The sequence below is a fragment of the Telopea speciosissima genome, chromosome 9, assembly GCF_018873765.1.
Source record: "Telopea speciosissima isolate NSW1024214 ecotype Mountain lineage chromosome 9, Tspe_v1, whole genome shotgun sequence".
In the NCBI taxonomy this organism is placed as follows: domain Eukaryota; kingdom Viridiplantae; phylum Streptophyta; class Magnoliopsida; order Proteales; family Proteaceae; genus Telopea; species Telopea speciosissima.
The window spans coordinates 42,444,658-42,463,232 of NC_057924.1; the positions used below are offsets into that span (position 1 = coordinate 42,444,658).

At 44.7% G+C, this 18,575-nt stretch overlaps 2 protein-coding genes across 2 annotated transcripts; both read left to right on the forward strand.

Moving 5' to 3' along the window:
* Nucleotides 1-2,225: 2,225 nt before the first annotated feature.
* On the forward strand, nucleotides 2,226-2,795 carry LOC122638921. The gene has a single exon (XM_043831771.1). It carries the CDS (start codon nucleotides 2,226-2,228, stop codon nucleotides 2,793-2,795), a length of 570 nt encoding a protein of 189 aa, XP_043687706.1.
* A 12,954-nt stretch (nucleotides 2,796-15,749) lies between these two features.
* LOC122639679 (cytochrome P450 710A11-like) lies at nucleotides 15,750-17,379 on the forward strand. Its single transcript, XM_043832572.1, has 2 exons — nucleotides 15,750-17,322; nucleotides 17,355-17,379. The coding sequence occupies exon 1, from the start codon at nucleotides 15,799-15,801 to the stop codon at nucleotides 17,314-17,316; it is 1,518 nt and encodes a 505-aa protein (XP_043688507.1). The 5' UTR covers nucleotides 15,750-15,798; the 3' UTR covers nucleotides 17,317-17,322; nucleotides 17,355-17,379.
* Nucleotides 17,380-18,575: the final 1,196 nt, after the last annotated feature.

Genomic DNA, 18,575 nt, shown 5'->3' on the forward strand with positions numbered 1-18,575 from the left:
ATTAAAGCATAAACTAAACCTATTATAACCATTAAATGAAAAAAAAAAAAAAAAAAAAAAAAGCAAATTAGAACTTAGAAAAACCAAAAATCACAAATTAGAAGGAGAAGAAGAGAAGAAATTTCACTAAGTGAATGAGCAAAATTTATAAGAGAGGTAGGGGGTATTTATAGGGGAAAGGGGAGAAGAGAGAAAAGGAAAGTGTAGGAGAAATATTCCCTAAGAAAAGAGAATATTCTCTTCTCCTTCCTCCTTTACATTGCCTTGAATCCCAAGAAAAAAGAAAAAAAAATAGAAAGAGGGAGAGAAAAGAATATTGTTTACATAAACCTTCTACTTCTAGAAAAGTAAATTTCTAATTCTAACTTGTGCTTCCTTTTCTTTGTAGATATCTTCTCCAAGCAATAAAATCAAAGCATCTTTGATTTTTCAACCTTCCATAGATGAGAAAATATCTTTTAAAATAAATCTATCCCAAGTGAAATTTCAGGAATGCCCTTGAAAAGTTGAAGGAGAGTGAGAGAGTGATGACTAGGATAGTGATGACTAGGATTCCACTCAACCAAATAACAAAATCCTCAATGTGTCCTCTAAAAATCGTGGGGTATTAAATGCAGCCCATAAAAATCGTGGACACTTTGTGGGCCTTTAAAATTAATGGAATCTAATGGCAATGTGGGTCCCTCCATGTGGGTAGCAGTCCTTCTCTCTCTTCAAGAATGCAAAATTGCCAAATGGCCCTGTACTTGTAGTAGATCTCCACCATTGCTTAGAAATATCTTCTATAATGTCAAAAATATCATTGGGCAGTGGTAAACTGACTACGGGCTTGCACTACAGCTCCTTTCTGACCCATTATCCTTTCTTGGGCTAAAAAGAATAATCAATTGTATGGTGGGCTAGAATAATCAACTATACGGTGGGCTAGACAAATGCGTACTTGCGTTCCATCACGTCCAACTTGCTCCAAATTTAGTCCTCTTTACAGCCATGGAAGAAAAAATGGCAACTTTACGTGTAACTTGGGACATGCAGCTCCCGATAGTCCAGAATAGCCCAAAACCTGAAAAACACAAGAAAGCACCAAAGTAACTCTGTCCAATGTGGTAAAATGTATGCTTTATGCCTTAAGATTTCACACATAAATGTGCTCATCACGCGCCTTTCCCCCAACATTGAGGAAAGCCGTCAGGACTTGGTTCACTCACCTAGAGCCTGGCTCTATTCATGAATTTAAGCAGCTCAGCACAGCCTTCGCCTCTGCTTTCACGAGCAGTCAGAGTTACTAAAAGACACCTATGAGCCTCACCACTGTGAAGCAGAAAAGTGGCAAAACATTGAGATCTTACCTAACTCGGTTCAGCCAGGTCAAGTTGGAAGTAGAGGACCTTTATCCCAAAGTAGAGTACACTGCTCTATTGGCCGGGATCCGCGACAAGGACTCAATTGGGAACTCTGCAAGAGCAATCCTAGCAATCTGATGGAACTCCAGGCTAGATGCGAAGAGTACATGACGGCGGTCGAGACTCTAGCGCAAAGATGGATGCTCAGGGCAATAGGGCAGAGAGAAAGAGAACCGAGAGAGATGGAAGACGAGGCCGAGAAGACGATAGGAAGAGGTAGCGACGTCGGAGCAGAACCCCTCCAAAGCAGTTCGAACAATACACTCCGCTCAATCGACCCCGCTAAAAAATCTTGATGCAGATCCAGAATGAGAGGTACATCAAATGGCCGACAAAGATAGGCAACAGCCCAGACAAGAAGAATGGTGACAAGTTCTATCGTTTACATAACAGGACCGGTCACGACACCGATGAATGCAAGTACCTCAAAGGAGAGATCGAGAGCCTGATCCAAAGGGGCTACCTAGGGTGCTACGTCCATGACCGACAAAACTGTGACCACCCTAATGACCATAGAAGGAACCAAGGGAATGAACAGCATGCTTGTCGAGAAGAAAGAGACCATGGTAGAAGACGTGGTGCAAATCGGAGGTGCCCCGCATCTGCCGAGCGTCCTAGGAAAAATGATCAGGGAAATCCCAACGTTCCAACAGGAGTTATTTCCACCATATACGGAGGCCCGGTGGTAGAAGAAAGTTCAAAGTCATCCAGGCAGATGAAAGCTTATGCTCGAAGGGTCAACTCAACCAAAATTCCGAGCAGGAAGGTAAAGACCGGCCAAGTCATCTCGTTCTCTGACGATGACCTAGTATGGTAGTAACAATGCGGATGGTGAACTTCAATGTGAAAAGGATCCTCAATGATAATGAGAGTTTAGCCAACATTCTTTTCACAGAAGCCTATGATTGGGTGAAACTGAGCAGAGAAAGGTTGAAGAGGGTAGACTACCCCCTGCAAGGTTTTACGGGGCCAACCGTGAATATAGAAGGTTCCATTGATTTGCCACTCACAGCAGGAGCTGGAGACCAACAAACCACTATGATGGTCACCTTCCTGGTGGTCGACGTGCCCTTCATTTATAATGCCATTCTTGGACGAGTAGGGCTCAACGCACTGAAAGCAATGCTGTCTACGCCCCACCTCAGGATGAAGTTCTCTACCAGCCAGGGAGTGGGTGAATGTAAAGGAGACCAGCAAGTGTCACGGAACTGCTACACGACCGCACTGCAAGGGAAGGGGAAAGTAGGGGAGGTGCTCCCCATCGAAGACGTAAGAGATGAGAATACCCAAAGCCAAGCAGCCGAGGATCTATCCCTTATTGACATTACAGAGGGAAATGACAGCAGACAAATCAAGATCGGGTCGCACCTCCAAGGCACCCAGCGTGGATGATCGATTTCCTATGATCGAACTCGAACATCTTCACCTGGTCCACCGTAGATATGCCCGGGATTCCCCCAGAGTGTGATCGAACACAAGCTAAGTGTTGATCCAATTAGAAAGCCAGTGAGACAAAAGGGAAGGAACTTCGCCCCCGACCGGCAGTTAAAGATCAAGGAGGTCGAAAAATTACTGAAAGCCGGGTTCATCAAGGAAATCGTCTATCCCGAGTGGCTTACAAACGTGGTCATGGTGCCCAAGGGAAACGGGAAGTGGAGAATATGTATTGACTACACCGACCTTAATAAAGCCTTCCCAAAAAACACTTACCCACTACCGAGGATAGACCAGTTGATGGACGCCACTGCTGACCATGAGCTATTGTCATTTATGATGCCTATTCGGATATAATCAGATAAAGATGTATGAGCAGGACATCCCAAAAACGACATTTCAGACCGGCAATAACCAATATTGCTACAGGGTTATGCCGTTCGGGTTGAAGAACGCGGCCGTGACCTACCAGCGGCTGGTGAACAAGATCTTTAAAGATCAAATCGGGCGAAGCATGGAGGTATACATGGACGACATGCTGGTGAAGTGCATGGAGCAAGAAAAGCATATAAGCGACCTCGAGGAAGCCTTTCAAGTCCTGAGAAAGTACAGCATGAAATTGAACCCCATGAAATGTGCCTTCGGAGTCACCTCAGGCAAGTTCCTAGAGTTCATGGTGTCAAAACGGGGGATTGAAGCAAACCCTATCAAGATCGAGGCAATCCAAGGAATGACTTCCCCTCGAACAATCAAAGAGGTGCAAGAGCCGACAGGGCGCGTAGCCACGCTGGGCCGATTCATGTCCAAGTCGACTGACAAGTGCCTACCATTCTTCAAAACCTTGAAGCATGCCAAACAGTTTGAGTGGATGGACAAGTGTGACGAGGAATTCCAACAACTCAAGGAATACCTATCGTTACCACCGATGCTAGTGAATCCCGGAGCGGGGGAAGAGCTACAATTATATTTGGCAGTCTCCCCGGTGGCAATAAGTGCAGTTCTCATCCGAGAAGAGAAGAAAACCCAAAGGCCAGTATACTATGTTAGCCGAGTTTTGCTGGATGCAGAAACCAGGTACCGTAAGATAGAGAAAGTTGCATATACGCTTGTCATGGTTGCTCAGAAGCTCCGCCCATACTTCCAGGCACACACTATCGTGGTGCTGACCGAGCAGCCCCTAAAGAAGATCCTGCAAAAATTGGAACTCTCCGGGGGACTAGTGAACTGGGCCGTTAAGCTGGGTGAGTTTGACGTCCACTACAAACCAAGGCCCGCCATTAAAGCCCAAGCATTGGCAGACTTCTTGGTCGAAAGTACTCTACCAGAGAAAGATGGAGAGGAGGAGGAAAAGATAGCAGCTTGGACACTCTTCGTTGACGGGGCATCAAATTCTTCAGGAAGTGGAGCAGGGCCAATTCTGACCAGTCTAGAAGAGTTCAAGGTAGAATACGCCCTGTAATTCACCTTTCCAGCATCCAACAACAAAGCGGAGTACGAGGCACTGCTCGTTGGAATGAGACTGGCCAAGTCACTAATGGTCAGAAGGTTAGTTACCTACAGCGACTCCCAGCGTGTCGTAAGGCAGGTGAACGAGGAATACGAAGCCAAGGAACCTAGAATGGAGGAATACTTGAAAATGGCGAAAGAAAGAATGGAAGACTTTGAAGAATTCCAGATCCTCCAAATCTCCAGGGAGGAAAATGGAAGCGCCGATGCCCTATACAAACTGGCGACATCCGACTTCGTTCACTTAGGATGAATGGTGTACGTCGAAGTACTGCCACATCCAAGCATGGAAGAATTACTAGAAATTCTACCAATTATAGAAGAACCATGCTGGATGGATCCAATCATCATCTATCTACAAGGGGGCACCCTACCAGAGAGTAGAGAAGAAGCGAAGAGGATCAGGGTCCGAGCAGCCCATTACACGTTGATAGATGGAACCTTATATAAGAGGGGCCACACCCTACCCTACCTCAGGTGCCTAAGGCAGTCCAAAGCTGAATATGCCTTGAAAGAGGTACACGAGGGGATCTGTGGGCAGCATCTGGGGGAAGAGCCCTAGCACAGAAGATTATAAGGCATGGTTACCACTGGCCGCATCTACTACAGGGCACAATGGAGTTTGTCAGAAAATGCACAAAGTGCCAATTGTACGCGCCAGTGTCACACCAGCCCGCAACTCAACTGAGGTCGATCGTATGCCCGGTACCCTTCACAATCTAGGGAATGGACATCTTTGGCCCCTTTCCTGTAGCATCCCGGCAGAGAAAATTTGGATTAGTCATTATCGATTATTTCACAAAATAGGTGGAGGCCGAACCCCTAGCCACCATCATGGAGAAAAATGCAGAGAGGTTATTTTGTGAGTCAATAATATACCGATTTGGTATACCCCAGGCGTTGGTCACGGACAATGGTACGCAGTTTGACAACGATGAGTTCAATAATTTCTGTAGCACTTACGAAATCGAACACAAAAATACCTCAGTCGGGTACCCGCAAGTAAATGGCCAAACTGAAGTGACCAACAGAACCATCCTGGATGGAATAAAAAAGAAGTTGGACGATGCCAAAGGTCTTTGGGCAGAAGAATTGCTCAGCATTCTGTGGGCCTACAAGATAACTATCAGCGCCACAATGGGAGAGACCTTGTACAGGCTGACATATGGCACGAAAGTAGTGATACCCGTAGAAATCAGGCTCCCATCACCCCGAATAATCAACTACATTGAGGAGGAAAACGAAGAGGATCTGCGAGCGAACCTGGATACCATCAAAGAAGTACGTGAGAGATCCCAACTTAGGATGCAAGCATACCAATAGAGGGTTGGAAAGTACTACAACTCTCGCGTCAAAGAGAAGGTGTTTCAGCCTGGCGACCTTGTACTTAGAAAGGCGGAGGTTTCAAATCCAAGGCACCAAGGAAAGATAGCGCCAAACTGAGAAGGACCCTACAGAGTTACCAAAGTCATCAAGCCTGGCACTTACCACTTGGAAACTCTAGGGGGCAAGGAAATACCCCACTCCTGGAACTCGGAGAACCTCAGGAAGTACTACCAATAGCATCATCCATGCTCCATATCTTTTCGCTTGCTTTTTTCCTTTCAAGTGTTTGATTCATAGCTCTACTGGCACATTTGTATGCCTATATTGTTTTCATCAGAAGTAAAGTAAGTTTTTTCTTCAAGATGTGCTCCAATCAACTAAAGGAATACCATGCCCTTGAACGGGTAGAATACGCTGTGCAGGTTACCTCGGCCATGCCCTTGAAAAGGCCAAATACGCCAAGCAGGTTACCTCAGCCATGCCCTCGAACGGGCAGAATACGCCGAGCAGGGTACCTCGGCCATGCCCTCAAACGGGTAAAATACGTCGAGTAGGTTACCTGGGCCATGCCCTCGAATGGGCAGAATACGCCGAGCAGGTTACCTCGACCATGCCCTCGAATGGGCAGAATACATCGAGTAGTTTACCTCAGCCATGCCCTCGAACGGGCAGAATACACCGAGCAGGTTACCTCGGCCATGCCCTCGAACGGGCAAAATATGCTGAACGGGTCACCCCGGCTACACCCATAAATGAGACAGAACATACCATAGGCCCGATACGCCTCAACATCTCAAGGCATGCCACACACACCAAAGACGGACACCAACAAACAAAAATAAGACAAGTCCATTAGCAATAACATAATGGGCGCTCGGCCCTACAGAAAGCATAATGGGTGCTCGGCCCTACACAAAGTCAACATCCTTACAAAGATTTTTTGGCACAAGGCCCTATAAGAAGAACAAAAAAAAAAAATTGCCTCAACACAAGAAGAAGATCACATCCCTCGGCCGGGAGTAAGAGGAAGGTCGCGACCCTCAGGGTTATCGGTTATGGGCTCACCAGTAGCTGGCAGGTCCTCATCCTCGACCTCGTCCTGATCATTGTCTACTCCACGGAACATCGGACATTCAGCGTAGTTAATGTCTGGGTATGATGCAAGAGTTCAGTCCCGCACGATGTGCTTCCTTGCAAGAAGGCGTCAGCTCCTTCCTACGTGACCAACTGGGAAAATGCTTCAGACCTCTTGAAATCATCCACCGTTGTTTGCGTCATAGCTTCTTGGTCTTCCACTGCCTTTGCGAAAAGATCCCTCAACTTCCTCTCAAAGTCCTTCCACCGCTTCCTCATCTCCTTCTCCAAGGACACAATCTTCTTCCCCTACCCGTCCCGACCTCCTTAGCAAGGGCAAATTTTTCCTCAGCTGCGCGGTTATACAAGATGGTCATCTCCTCAAGGCGAGAGGTCACTTCGGCCATGTGTAGTAGAGCTTGTAGTAAAATAGTAACAATAACAAGGTTAGGAAAAGCGACGGGAAAGTGCAAACAGAATTGAAGAGGAGAGAACTCACCCCAGCCATTCAGAATATGCCCGAGCGGTGGCAGTACCGTTCGTATTGCCCTTCAAAACTTCAACGTCCCTGGGAAGATGACTCTGGAGAATGATCTCCCTGGCCACCTTGGGATCTCCTAAGGCGGTGTCATCATCCTTCATAACCCAAGCTGGGGTGAAGGTCACCTCGTTACGTATGGATTGAGATGCCTCAGCCCACGATGGCTGTGTCGTGCCACTACCCGAAGTCGAACCATGAACAGGAAGTGAGAGGACCACCGGACGAGGCATGGAGCGAGAGGGTGGAAGAGAACTCTCCTTAGCGATCGGCTCATCAATACGGACCTGCTTCTCGCCTTTCTTCGATTGACGATCATTCACCACGGTAAGATACTTGTCTGAGTCGAGGACCACTACGAAAATTAAAAAAATAAAGAGTTAGAACAAAACTGATATTGACAAGGTATACAACGGAAGAGAACCTAAAAAGTTCACCGAGACTCAACCCAAATCGGACCAACAAAGACTCATCCTCAATCTCATATGAGCGAAGGCACTGTCCACCACTAGTCCTAGTCAAGGCAAGCGAAGTTTTGTCCTCGGCATCAAGGAACCTCCTCTCATTCACCTCGGCATAGACTGCGGTGCCCCACAAAGAACTAAAAGGAAACCCGCTATCAGATCTCACAAAAAGAACCCTCTCTTCCACCCATGGATAGACGACTTGAGCTTATCAAGAATCCTTATCCCCTCCCATTGGCGAAAGTAATACCAGTCATCACCCTCAGGAAGGCTATATAGGGTGAAACAATGAACGAATAGATTCATGTGCACCCTCCTCCTATGATGGGAGAAGAATAGGAGAAAGGCAATCACCAAGCACCAGACATTGGGAGCAAACGGGGCGGGAGCTAACTTGTAGTAGCGAAAAAACATGGTATAGAAGCCATGGAAAGGCAGACGAAGACCGGCCTCCAAATGATCTCTATAAAGGCACAACTCATGTCGATTCCTGAAGCTGGCCCTCTCCCCTTCCCTGGCCGCCCTAATAGTGAAGGAATCTGGGATACCATACAAATCCCTAAGTCTAACTAGATTAGCTCCCTTGAGGTAAGAAGGGATGTCCCTAGCCACAACCTCAAGTAAAGGGTAGGCAAATGCCACGTCTATAGCACACGACTCATTGAAATCTTCTGCCTCACACTCAGCGACAGCGGGAGCAGATGATGGTTCAAACAACGAACCCGAATCATCGGACTCATCCGAAGATAAGTCCTTAGAATCAGAACTAGAGGACGAACTATCTAAGGGGTCCTGAGGAACAAAGGGGGACGAGCTACTAGAGGCCATAAAATAAGCAAAGAAAATGCGACTTACTTGTCACTTTGCCGAACGGAGGAGGGGCAAATCAGACCAAGCTTAGCCGAATAGAGCTTGGCTGAATAGAACTCAAATGAGCAGAACTTGGTCAACTAGAGCAAGAATGAGCATAGAAAGGATGAGCAGAGCACCAGAGAAGCAGAGCACCAAAGACCTCCAAGTGAAAAATGCAAGAGCCCCCCACCTCTATATATAAGGAGTGGAAGGGAGAAACTTGAAGGAGAAGCTAGGGGTCACCTCAGATACGCTTCCCAAGAAATGATGTGATAACCCATCTTTAATGCATAATAAGGGTTTCCCCCCTAGGTTGGTGACAAGACAAGAGTATCGCTTGTCAGAGAAGCCAACTAAAGGGGGTCTTCCCAAAAAAGGTTGATGTGTCACCCTGGCATTAATTTAATTCCCCATTAGCATTAATGGCAGGGTAAAGTCCCTGAAGCCCCAACAGCCTAAGCCGACCAGGCATGACCGAATTGGTCAACCTGTCGAAGGCACCAAGCCGACCAGGCACCCAGCCGACCAGACACTATCGACCAGACTTGCCCAATTATGCATCTAGTAGGCCAGACTGTAAGCCGGCCAGACCAGCCTAGTCAGCACTCCAGGCCAGCTCGAGTACACGCAAGGCCAGCCCCGCGTGCATGCAAGGCAAGCCCATCACGCACACCAGGCCAGCCCGAGCGCAACGCCAACCCAGCCAGCACGCCAGGCCAGCCCAAGCACACGCAAGGCCAACCCCATGCTCATGCAAGGCAAGCCCAGCACGGACGCCAGGCCAGCCTCGCACGCACACCAGGCCTGCCCAACACGCTCGCTAGGCCAACCCGCGCGCACACCAGACCAAACTAGCATGCACGCCAAGCCAGCCCAGTACGCACACTAGGCCAACCCGCGCACACACCAGGCAAGCCCAGCCAGCGTGCTAGACTAGCCTAAGACGCATGCCTGGCCAGTCCCATGCGTGCGTAAGGCCAGCCGAGCCAGCATGCCAGGCCAGCCCCCTGCGCATACAAGGCCAGCAAGCCAGCACGCCAGGCCAGCCTAGCACGCATACCAGGTAAGCCCAGCCAGCGTGCCAGACCAGCCTAGCACGTACGCTAGGCCAGCCCCCCACGCGCGCAAGGCCAGCCTAGCCAGCACGCCAGGCCAGCCCAGCACGCACACCTGGCAAGCCCAGCCAGCGCGCCAGACCAGCCTAGCATGCACACCAGGCCAGCCCTGCTCGTGCTTAAGACCAGCCTAGCCAACACGCTAGGCCATCCTAGCATGCACTCCAAGCCAGCCCTGTGTGTGTGCAAGGCCAGCTTAGCATGCATGCCGAGCCAGTCGTGCGCAGACTAGGCCGCCCCATGAGTGCAGTGTCCGCCCGCAGTCCAAGAAAAAAATGAGGGGAGGCGACCGAGTTCAGAGCCCAAGCAAGTCCGCCGGCTAGGTCCAAGAAAAAAGAAAAAGGGGAGGCCGACCAGGTCAGCCGAGCAGACCTGCCCGGCCAGGTCCAACAAAAAAATAAAAAAATAAAAAAATAAATAAGAGAAAAAAGAAAAGAAGAAAAAAAAAAAAGAGGGGATGGAAAAGTCTCACTCCCTAGGGCCCCTGGCAGCGCCCCGCGGAGTGGGGAGTAGCTGTTATACCATACAACGGCCCGCCAATGGAAAGCAGACATGTGGATGACAACTTGTGCTGCACGACTCCCAATGCGATGTACCACACTCCTAGTGGGACTCTGATCACTAATGCGATCGCATCGGGAATGACCCCTAAACTTGGGGAGCATGGAACCCAACTAAGGGGCCAGGTCAGAGGCGTACGGAAGTGGAAGCCTTCACCGTCTCGATAACCGCAAACCCTATATAAAGGCAATGGGGGACCACGAAGAGGTACATTCACTTTTCTGACTCTGACTCTTTCAGTACCCTTCTCTTACTATTCTGTCGGACTGACTTTGGCATCGGATAGTCCCCCCTCGAAGTCCGCTCCGGGCCTCTTCAGTGTCCTCTTCTTTTGCAGGTCTCCACGTCATCGAGCAAACATTCTGGCGGCAACAACACCATTGGGCTTAAATGATCACATCTATTGAATAGTTCCATTGCTTGGCTGAATTTTTAATTTAATTGAGTTATAGCTTGATGGCATGTAATCTAGCATATTAGCTACATAGTATGAACATTAATTGGTATCATCTTATTTCATTTTGTAACCAATATGGCATGAGTTGTGGGGGAGCATCATATGTTTTCACCTTTTCTCAAACTAGTTTGTTGTCACCAAAGAAGAGGTGAATGTTGAGCTATTGCATTTGATATATTGAATGTTTTTGGTGATTACTAATTGTGTTTTTGTTCGAATAAAAAGATTGTGAGTTTATTAGTATCCTGTCTCAAACATCAATAAATTACAAGAAGGAAACCTCAAGCAAATGAATGAAGTCATCGAGCAAATATCTTAATGGAAGATCCAAGTCAAGCTCGATGAACCAAAGTCATGAACCAAAGTCATGAACCATTGAAGCACTCAATTGATCAGACCAAACTTCAAGGAATCTTCATGAAGGTCAAGAATTAGGAATTACTTTTAATCTTGTAGATCTCTTTATATTCCTAAGTTGCAATTTATTCTCAAGTACTTAGATCCCAAAGACTTAACTTTAAGTCACCTAAGCTTTAATAAAGTCAAACCTTAAGTTAGAAGGTTGACCATAGTGACTTTACACATTTCCAACACAAGTCCTCTATTTCATGTACGTCCATGAATTAGGGATGAGTAACTGAGCTAAGAAGAGTGTATCAAACACTCTTAGGCCCTCTGTCTGGAAGACGTCTATATAAGTATACACAGAAGTCCACAAGATAGGACGAGTGTTTGATGTAACTCATTGGTGTTTAGAGGAATAATTTTCAGTAATCCTCAGTCTCTTGTCACAAATGTGTGAGTAATACAATTATTATGACTATTGGACCTTCAACGTCTATATTTATGACCGTTGGAGCTTAACGGACGCTGTTGAAGAGTAACTGCCTAATTCTTGTCAAATGTTTGTCTGTTGATTTTGGGTTGAAACACTACCGAGTCAAAGATGATATGACCAACTAGGAGCACGGAAGCAATAAAAGCATGCCCACTCTCACCGGATAACACAATGGACCAATGCAGGGAAGATAATATGAACAATATAATCATGAAATTCAAAATCCAACCAAGTTGCCAAATAGTAAATTTAAGACCATCTAAATAATATTTTCTAAACAGGCCATTTTGAAAACTCTTACCCTTCTTTTCTTCAAAGACTTTTTAACCAATACCAAGTGTCATAACATTGATCATGCTTATTCGTTTTGCAACTGTGTCCAAAGTTGTAGGAGAATTATGAAAGTTCTACAATCTCCAAAGTCAAATATTAGATTAGTTGCATTTTTTGCAATTTAATACAATTGGGGACATGTTTTAATTCACACACAAAAGGTTTTCAATGGATAGCATTTCAATCTTGATCGGATACATATGTTAAAAGCGAATCTGGACTAATTGATATTCGAGCCTATCTGATCCATTTAGACCATGACTAATCAATAAATATATATATATATGGATTTAGCTAGATCTAGTAGTCTAATCACAATCCATATAGTTATAACTTTCCATGTAAATAAATATATATAATTTATATAGTAATATATAAACATATAATACATTTGATTAATGGGAAACTTGGAGTTAGATGTTTGAACTTGTTTTTCTTTTTCTTTTTCTTTTTTGTTTTGTTTTTATGCTTTATACTTATTTTTCTATTGTCTTTGACTTACGAGAGTCATAATAATATGATAACTTGAGTAATAAAATAGGACTTCAAAGTTAGATGTTGGAAATGCTTTTGTTTGTTTGTATGTGTGTACGTGTTGTCTCTAACTTATGAAAATCAGAATTTTATTACGAATACTCCTTAGATATCTAATAGTTTAAACTTCTTATATGTTTTTTCTAATCTTAGGGAAAGGATTGTGCATGCCGCCTGCTTCAAGTAAGCAGCCTGTTTCAAGTAAGCAACAAGGTAGTTCTTTCTTAGGGGGAGGGGGAGGAGAGAGATAGATATAGGGTGGGGACCCTAGCGGTGTGCCTATCGTTTTCCCTTAATCTCATTAGGATGAATATTTTTCTATAGAAGAGGGTAACATATGAAATCAGAGTATACTTTTCTACCAATAGGAGGAGAGGTGACAAATCGTCCAATAGGAGTTGGACATTTATGAAGAGAGAGGGTGTAACACCCATGGGTGGTATGTGAGAATACGTGTAAAAGAATCTATACACTGGCATCATGTGATTCCTTTTCCTTTCTTGCGCACTCTTCAATTGGCCGGGGTGCAAGTGTAGGGCCACACTCCTTTTCCCGGATTGTTATCCTCTATTGTTCTCTACTCGAATAGCACCTGCTGTCCCCTCAAATGGAGGCGAAATGATGACTTAACCTCCCTATCCAAACACACTGCCCGAAAGAGATTAAGTCGTCATTTTGCACCCCATGTGAGGGGACAACACTGTGTTGTTTGGACAGCAAACAGCAGAGGATAAAAATTCCCTTTTTTTCCCCTTAAAATATTGATGATATGCAATAGGTGAAATCTTAACATTTTCTAAAATGTGATGGGGAACATAAAGTGCTGTCAAAGGAATAGATCCAGTAATTAATTGGCTAAAGATATGGAAGGGTAAATTTGATAGGATATGCAAACATGTTAAATTCCTTATCGGATCAGACATTTATTTTTTGGTAGATATCGGATCAGACATGAAGTCATTAAGGATGTGAGAACCCTTTTATTTAACATTGACCACCAACTCTTACGATTATCCACCCACCACGTGGCAACTTTTAAAACTTTATTTTTCACAAATTATATAAAACATTTGCTTGGGGAGAAAGATTCTCATTCAACTGAGATTGCAGGAAGTCTCAATGTCTCATTACCATCAGAGTCCCGTCTAACCATCCAATCGCAATACCAGACAGAAAATAAATAAATAAATTATTTCAGTGGGTGAAGAGAAACTTGGTACTTTGCTTTGTTGGTAAAATCCAATTAAAATTGTGAAAAACGTACTGCATCACGTAATCAACATTGCCAAGAAAGAAAGTTCCCAAAATAGTCAAACAGAACATCACCGCTCACGTCATATGGTCATACCATATGAACAGAGCTAAACCTATAGTAAGTGATGACCAAAGGAGGAAATATGGCTTCTGATTAGGGGTATTTTCAGAAAATGAGAATATAAGGGAATCAATAAAGAGTAACAAACAAGAAAATCCATATCAGCTGTGCGGGTCAAATTCGAATAGGAACTGAAAACCAAAATTGGAATCAGATCGAATACTTCCAAAGTGAATCGCATCGAACAAAATACGATTCGGTTTGAGTATCGGATTTTAGAATCGATCGGGTTCTTGGTTAAGTTCTAGATCCAACATAGGAATCAAATTCCAGAACCGAATTGAATCGGATTTGGATACTAATATTAATACTAATATACAAAAGTATATTAATACATTATAATACTAATATATTATTAATAATAATATTTTAATTTAGAATACTACTATACTAATATACTATACTATATTATAGAATATATTACTAATAGTAATATTTGAATTTAGAATACTACTATACTAATATATTATACTATAATATTATAGGGAGATTTTTACCAAAAAAATATATATATATTATAGGGAGGTAGTTTTCTAGGTGGAAATGTGGCCTACGCCAGCACTTCCATGTATTTATTCCTCTCCTCCTTAAAATAAGGGGGGGGCAAATGTGTCTTTTCATAGGATTGAGCTCTTCTTCAGGGAGCTCAGTGCCTAGGGAGTGCCTAGGGGGCATCCAGCCGTTAGGTTGCGCCGCACACATCCTGATGGCTGACTGGGCGTGCGCCGAGATATGTGAGGCACAACCTAGCCCTTGGATCCCTCCTGAGGTACTCCTAGTGCGTGGGGTTCCCTAGAAAGGAGCCGGATCCCTTTTCATATGGGGACGAAAGAAATAGATTCATGGGAGTGCTGATGTAGGCCGCTTTTGGACAAAGGTTTTTTCCCCATATTATAATATAATAATGGGCAAGATATTGTTGATTGGTTGTGTATCCCTCCATTAGCACAACGGCCAATGAGACTCATGGGCATCCACACAAAATGAGATTTTTTATTTTAAGAGACGTTGAACTGTAATTTTATGGTCATGTGTTTGGAGTTAAGAGCCATGCATGACGCAACCAAGCAGTGTACTTTTTTTCTGTATATATATTGTATATTATAATATATAGACCGAATACAGAAATTAGAATTGAGCCGTATAAGAATTGAATTTAGAAGCCATAACCGAGCCGCAAAGGTTCGATTTGAATATCGAGTTTCAGAATCTCTTCAGTTCTCAATTTGGTTTTGGATCATACCAACACTTTTTAGAACCGAATCAAAACCAAAACCAACCGGACGGATTAACCGATTTCAAACTGATTTAGACCCTTTTTATTATCAGAAGACTGGCCCGGTTCCCTCATTTACACCGCCAAGTGTTAACACCTATAACGTTAACACCAATAAATGATTGAAGACAACAAAGTCCTTTTTCGTTTATATTTTATAAATTCCCAAATCCTAAAGTTATTTGCCATGTCATCCATTAGTTATCCTGGCTGAGATCCTGGCTGACCTCCAGGTTGTGGGCCCAATTCTAACACCAGGTACTCTTCCCCTGTGCCCTTTAAAACTACTCGTCTCCCACTTGTTTTCCCGCTTCAGGGTTTCCTCTGTCTTTCACAAAGTCTCAAAGCCTAAGTTATGGTCTGTGAATCGCTTCTTTGCTTATTTTTCTGATCTTGTGTCGTTTGTTCTTTATTTCAGATTGTCTTTCTGAAGAATCATTCTCTGAATCTCCCTGAAACTGTAGAACTTTACATTTCTTTCTTGATTGAAAACTGGCTTTGTTTCATTTACGGCTCTTCTTTCTGTTTACTTCTTTAGACCATAAAACCCCCCAAATTTGACTGCTAAAGTTGATTCTCTCTTCTAGAGTTTGAGAAGGTTCAAACAGAAAGTTGTTTTGGATTCGACATCGTTTCTTGTTATATCTTCCCAAAATTTCTCATTTGGACCAAATCATAGGCTACAGCTTCTTCGTAATAGTGTCCTTCGGCCATGGATTCCATATGGAGCAGCTTGGCACTTGCAATTCCCTACCTCATCTCCTTCATTGCTTTTCTGATCGTAGTGGAGCAATTCAGCTACTTGAGAAAAAAGGGAACCCTTCCAGGTCCTCTGCTTGTGTTTCCTTTTCTGGGCAACGCAATCTCTCTGGTTCGTAACCCCACAAAGTTCTGGGACCTCCAAGCATCCTTCGCTAAATCAAACCCTGTGGGTGTCTCAGCCAACTACATCATCGGTAACTTCATCGTCTTCATCCGAAGCTCTGAGCTTTCTCATAAGATCTTCGCCAACGTTCGCCCTGATGCCTTCCATCTCATCGGCCACCCGTTCGGTAAAAAGCTCTTTGGTGAGCATAATCTCATCTATATGATGGGTCACGATCACAAGGATCTTCGCCGTCGGATTGCCCCAAATTTCACTCCCAAAGCCCTCTCAACCTACATCTTCTTGCAGCAGAAGATCATTTTCGAACACCTAAAACGCTGGCAGTCTCTCTCTTCCAGTAATCCTTCTAAGCCCATAGCTCTTCGTCTCCTCTGTCGTGACATGAATCTCGAGACTTCTCAGACTGTCTTCGTGGGTCCTTACTTAAGTGCCAAAGCTCGGGTGGGTTTCAACAGGGATTACAGTCTGTTCAATGCAGGGTTGATGAAATTACCGATCGATCTCCCTGGATTTGGGTTCTACAAGGCGAGATTCGCCGTCAAGAGGCTTTGTGAAACCCTAGCTGTTTGTGCAGGTCAGAGCAAAGCGAAGATAATGAAGGGAGAAGAACCCTCCTGTTTGGTTGATTTCTGGATGCAAGAGACAGTGAAGGAAATCAATGCAGCGGCGGAATCCGGCGAAAAAGCTCCTTTTTCCGACGATATTGAGATCGGTGGCCACCTTTTCGACTTCCTCTTCGCAGCTCAAGACGCTTCAACATCGTCTCTGTTATGGGCTGTGACACTTTTGGATTCACACCCTCGAGTGTTGCAGAAGGTCAGAGAAGAGGTCTCTGCAATCTGGACGCCTGAATCTGGTGCGCTCATCACCGTGGAGCAGCTGAGAGAGATGAAGTATACGGAAGCGGTGGCACGTGAGGTTGTGAGGTTTCGTGCTCCGGCGACTCTGGTGCCTCACATTGCCGGAGAGGATTTTCCGTTGTCAGAGACTTACACGATTCCAAAAGGAGCCATTGTGTTTCCTTCTGTCTTCGAGTCGTCGTTTCAAGGGTTCACTGAACCGGAACGGTTCGACCCGGACCGATTCTCGGATGAGCGGAAGGAGGACCAGTTGTATAAGAGGAATTTCTTGGCTTTTGGATCTGGAGCCCACCAGTGCGTGGGCCAGAGGTATGCGATTAATCATCTTGTGCTGTTTATTGCAATGTTCACGTCGCTGATCAACTTCAAGAGGCACCGAACGGACGGCTGTGATGACATCGCGTATGTCCCCACCATCTGTCCTAAAGATGATTGCCTGGTTTACCTCTCCTCGAGGTGTCCACGTTGCCCGCCCTTCATGTAATTGTGTGTGTGAAGTTTTGAACTTTCGAGTAAGAAGAGGAAGAAAAACTACAGTGACGAAAATGCCCTTCTATTATCCTTCAAAGTTTGGACAATAGGGGTGGATGTGTAACTGTGTATAGATAAGATAGAGGGTGAGATTCTTTTTGTGGGATTGTGAGGCCTTGGTAGGTGGGCAGGTAATTGGAGATGATGGGGGTAGGCTTGGGAAATAAACAAAATTTGTTGGTGGTGTATTGTATTGTGATAGTCCTTGATTCATTGGAAAATTGTTTGATTTGCTTTTCCCACTTTTGATTGATTTTAATTTAATATAATTAAAATTGTTTATTGAGGTTGTTGTGAGTTGTGGCTGTGTGGCTGGAAGCCCTGAACGGACCAAAACCGGTCCAAAACTGGTCTGAGTTTGAATGTAGCTGTTGACAAGTCAATGATTGGCAGATGGACCGGTGAATCAAAGGATCTTTTATCTGTGGGTGGAGTTGACATCTCCGCTTACGGAGCTAATATTATAAACACAAATTCTAATCTTGACAAAATTGACAAGAAAACCCAAAATTAATTGTTAATTAATGTACGTACAATAAGCATACTGATGTAAGGAAAAAACATTCTTAATTTGGAACGAATCAAAAAAAATTTATAAGGTTTCTGTTATCCGTAGAATCAAGCACTATCAGTCTGTGTGTGGAGTTGACATCTCGTCTTCCAGACCATTCTAAACTCTAATTCTAAAGTTAACAAATTGACAAGAAAACCCAAAAATTAATTTTTAATTAGGGGACATAAAATGAGGATAATAATTTAAGACAAAAAAAAAAATCCAGCTTCTCCCGTACGTATACAAGATGACTCCCCCTCTGTCAGATTGATTCCAATCGAAGGGTGTCCAACTTGGAGGGGCTTGCTGGGCTGGGCCTAACCGATCAAATTCCAGTTCAGCTCTTATCAAGGATTCCAAAGGGACTTTGTAACTGCATTGGGTCATCTAGTCTTGGACTTTTCCACCCCACCCAGGCCCATCTTAACCAGCTAAAGCGGAGACCCTCTCCTTGCCTCCCATCGACCTTGAAACCCCCTTCTCAACCGAATCGTTATCCTCTCCTGTTACAGCACGGTGCTGTAACGCATCGTGCGACACTGCAGAGGTCATGTGGCACAGTGACCCCCACATGGTGCACATGGCCTCTCCAGTTGCCGCACGATGCGTTACAGCACCGTGCTGTAACAGGAGAGGATAAAAATTCCTTGTCAACCTTC

Excerpts from the sequence above, each read along its gene's own strand:
- LOC122638921 (XM_043831771.1), top strand. The coding sequence starts at position 2,226 with ATGCGGATGGTGAACTTCAATGTGAAAAGGATCCTCAATGATAATGAG.
- LOC122639679 (XM_043832572.1), top strand. The coding sequence starts at position 15,799 with ATGGATTCCATATGGAGCAGCTTGGCACTTGCAATTCCCTACCTCATC.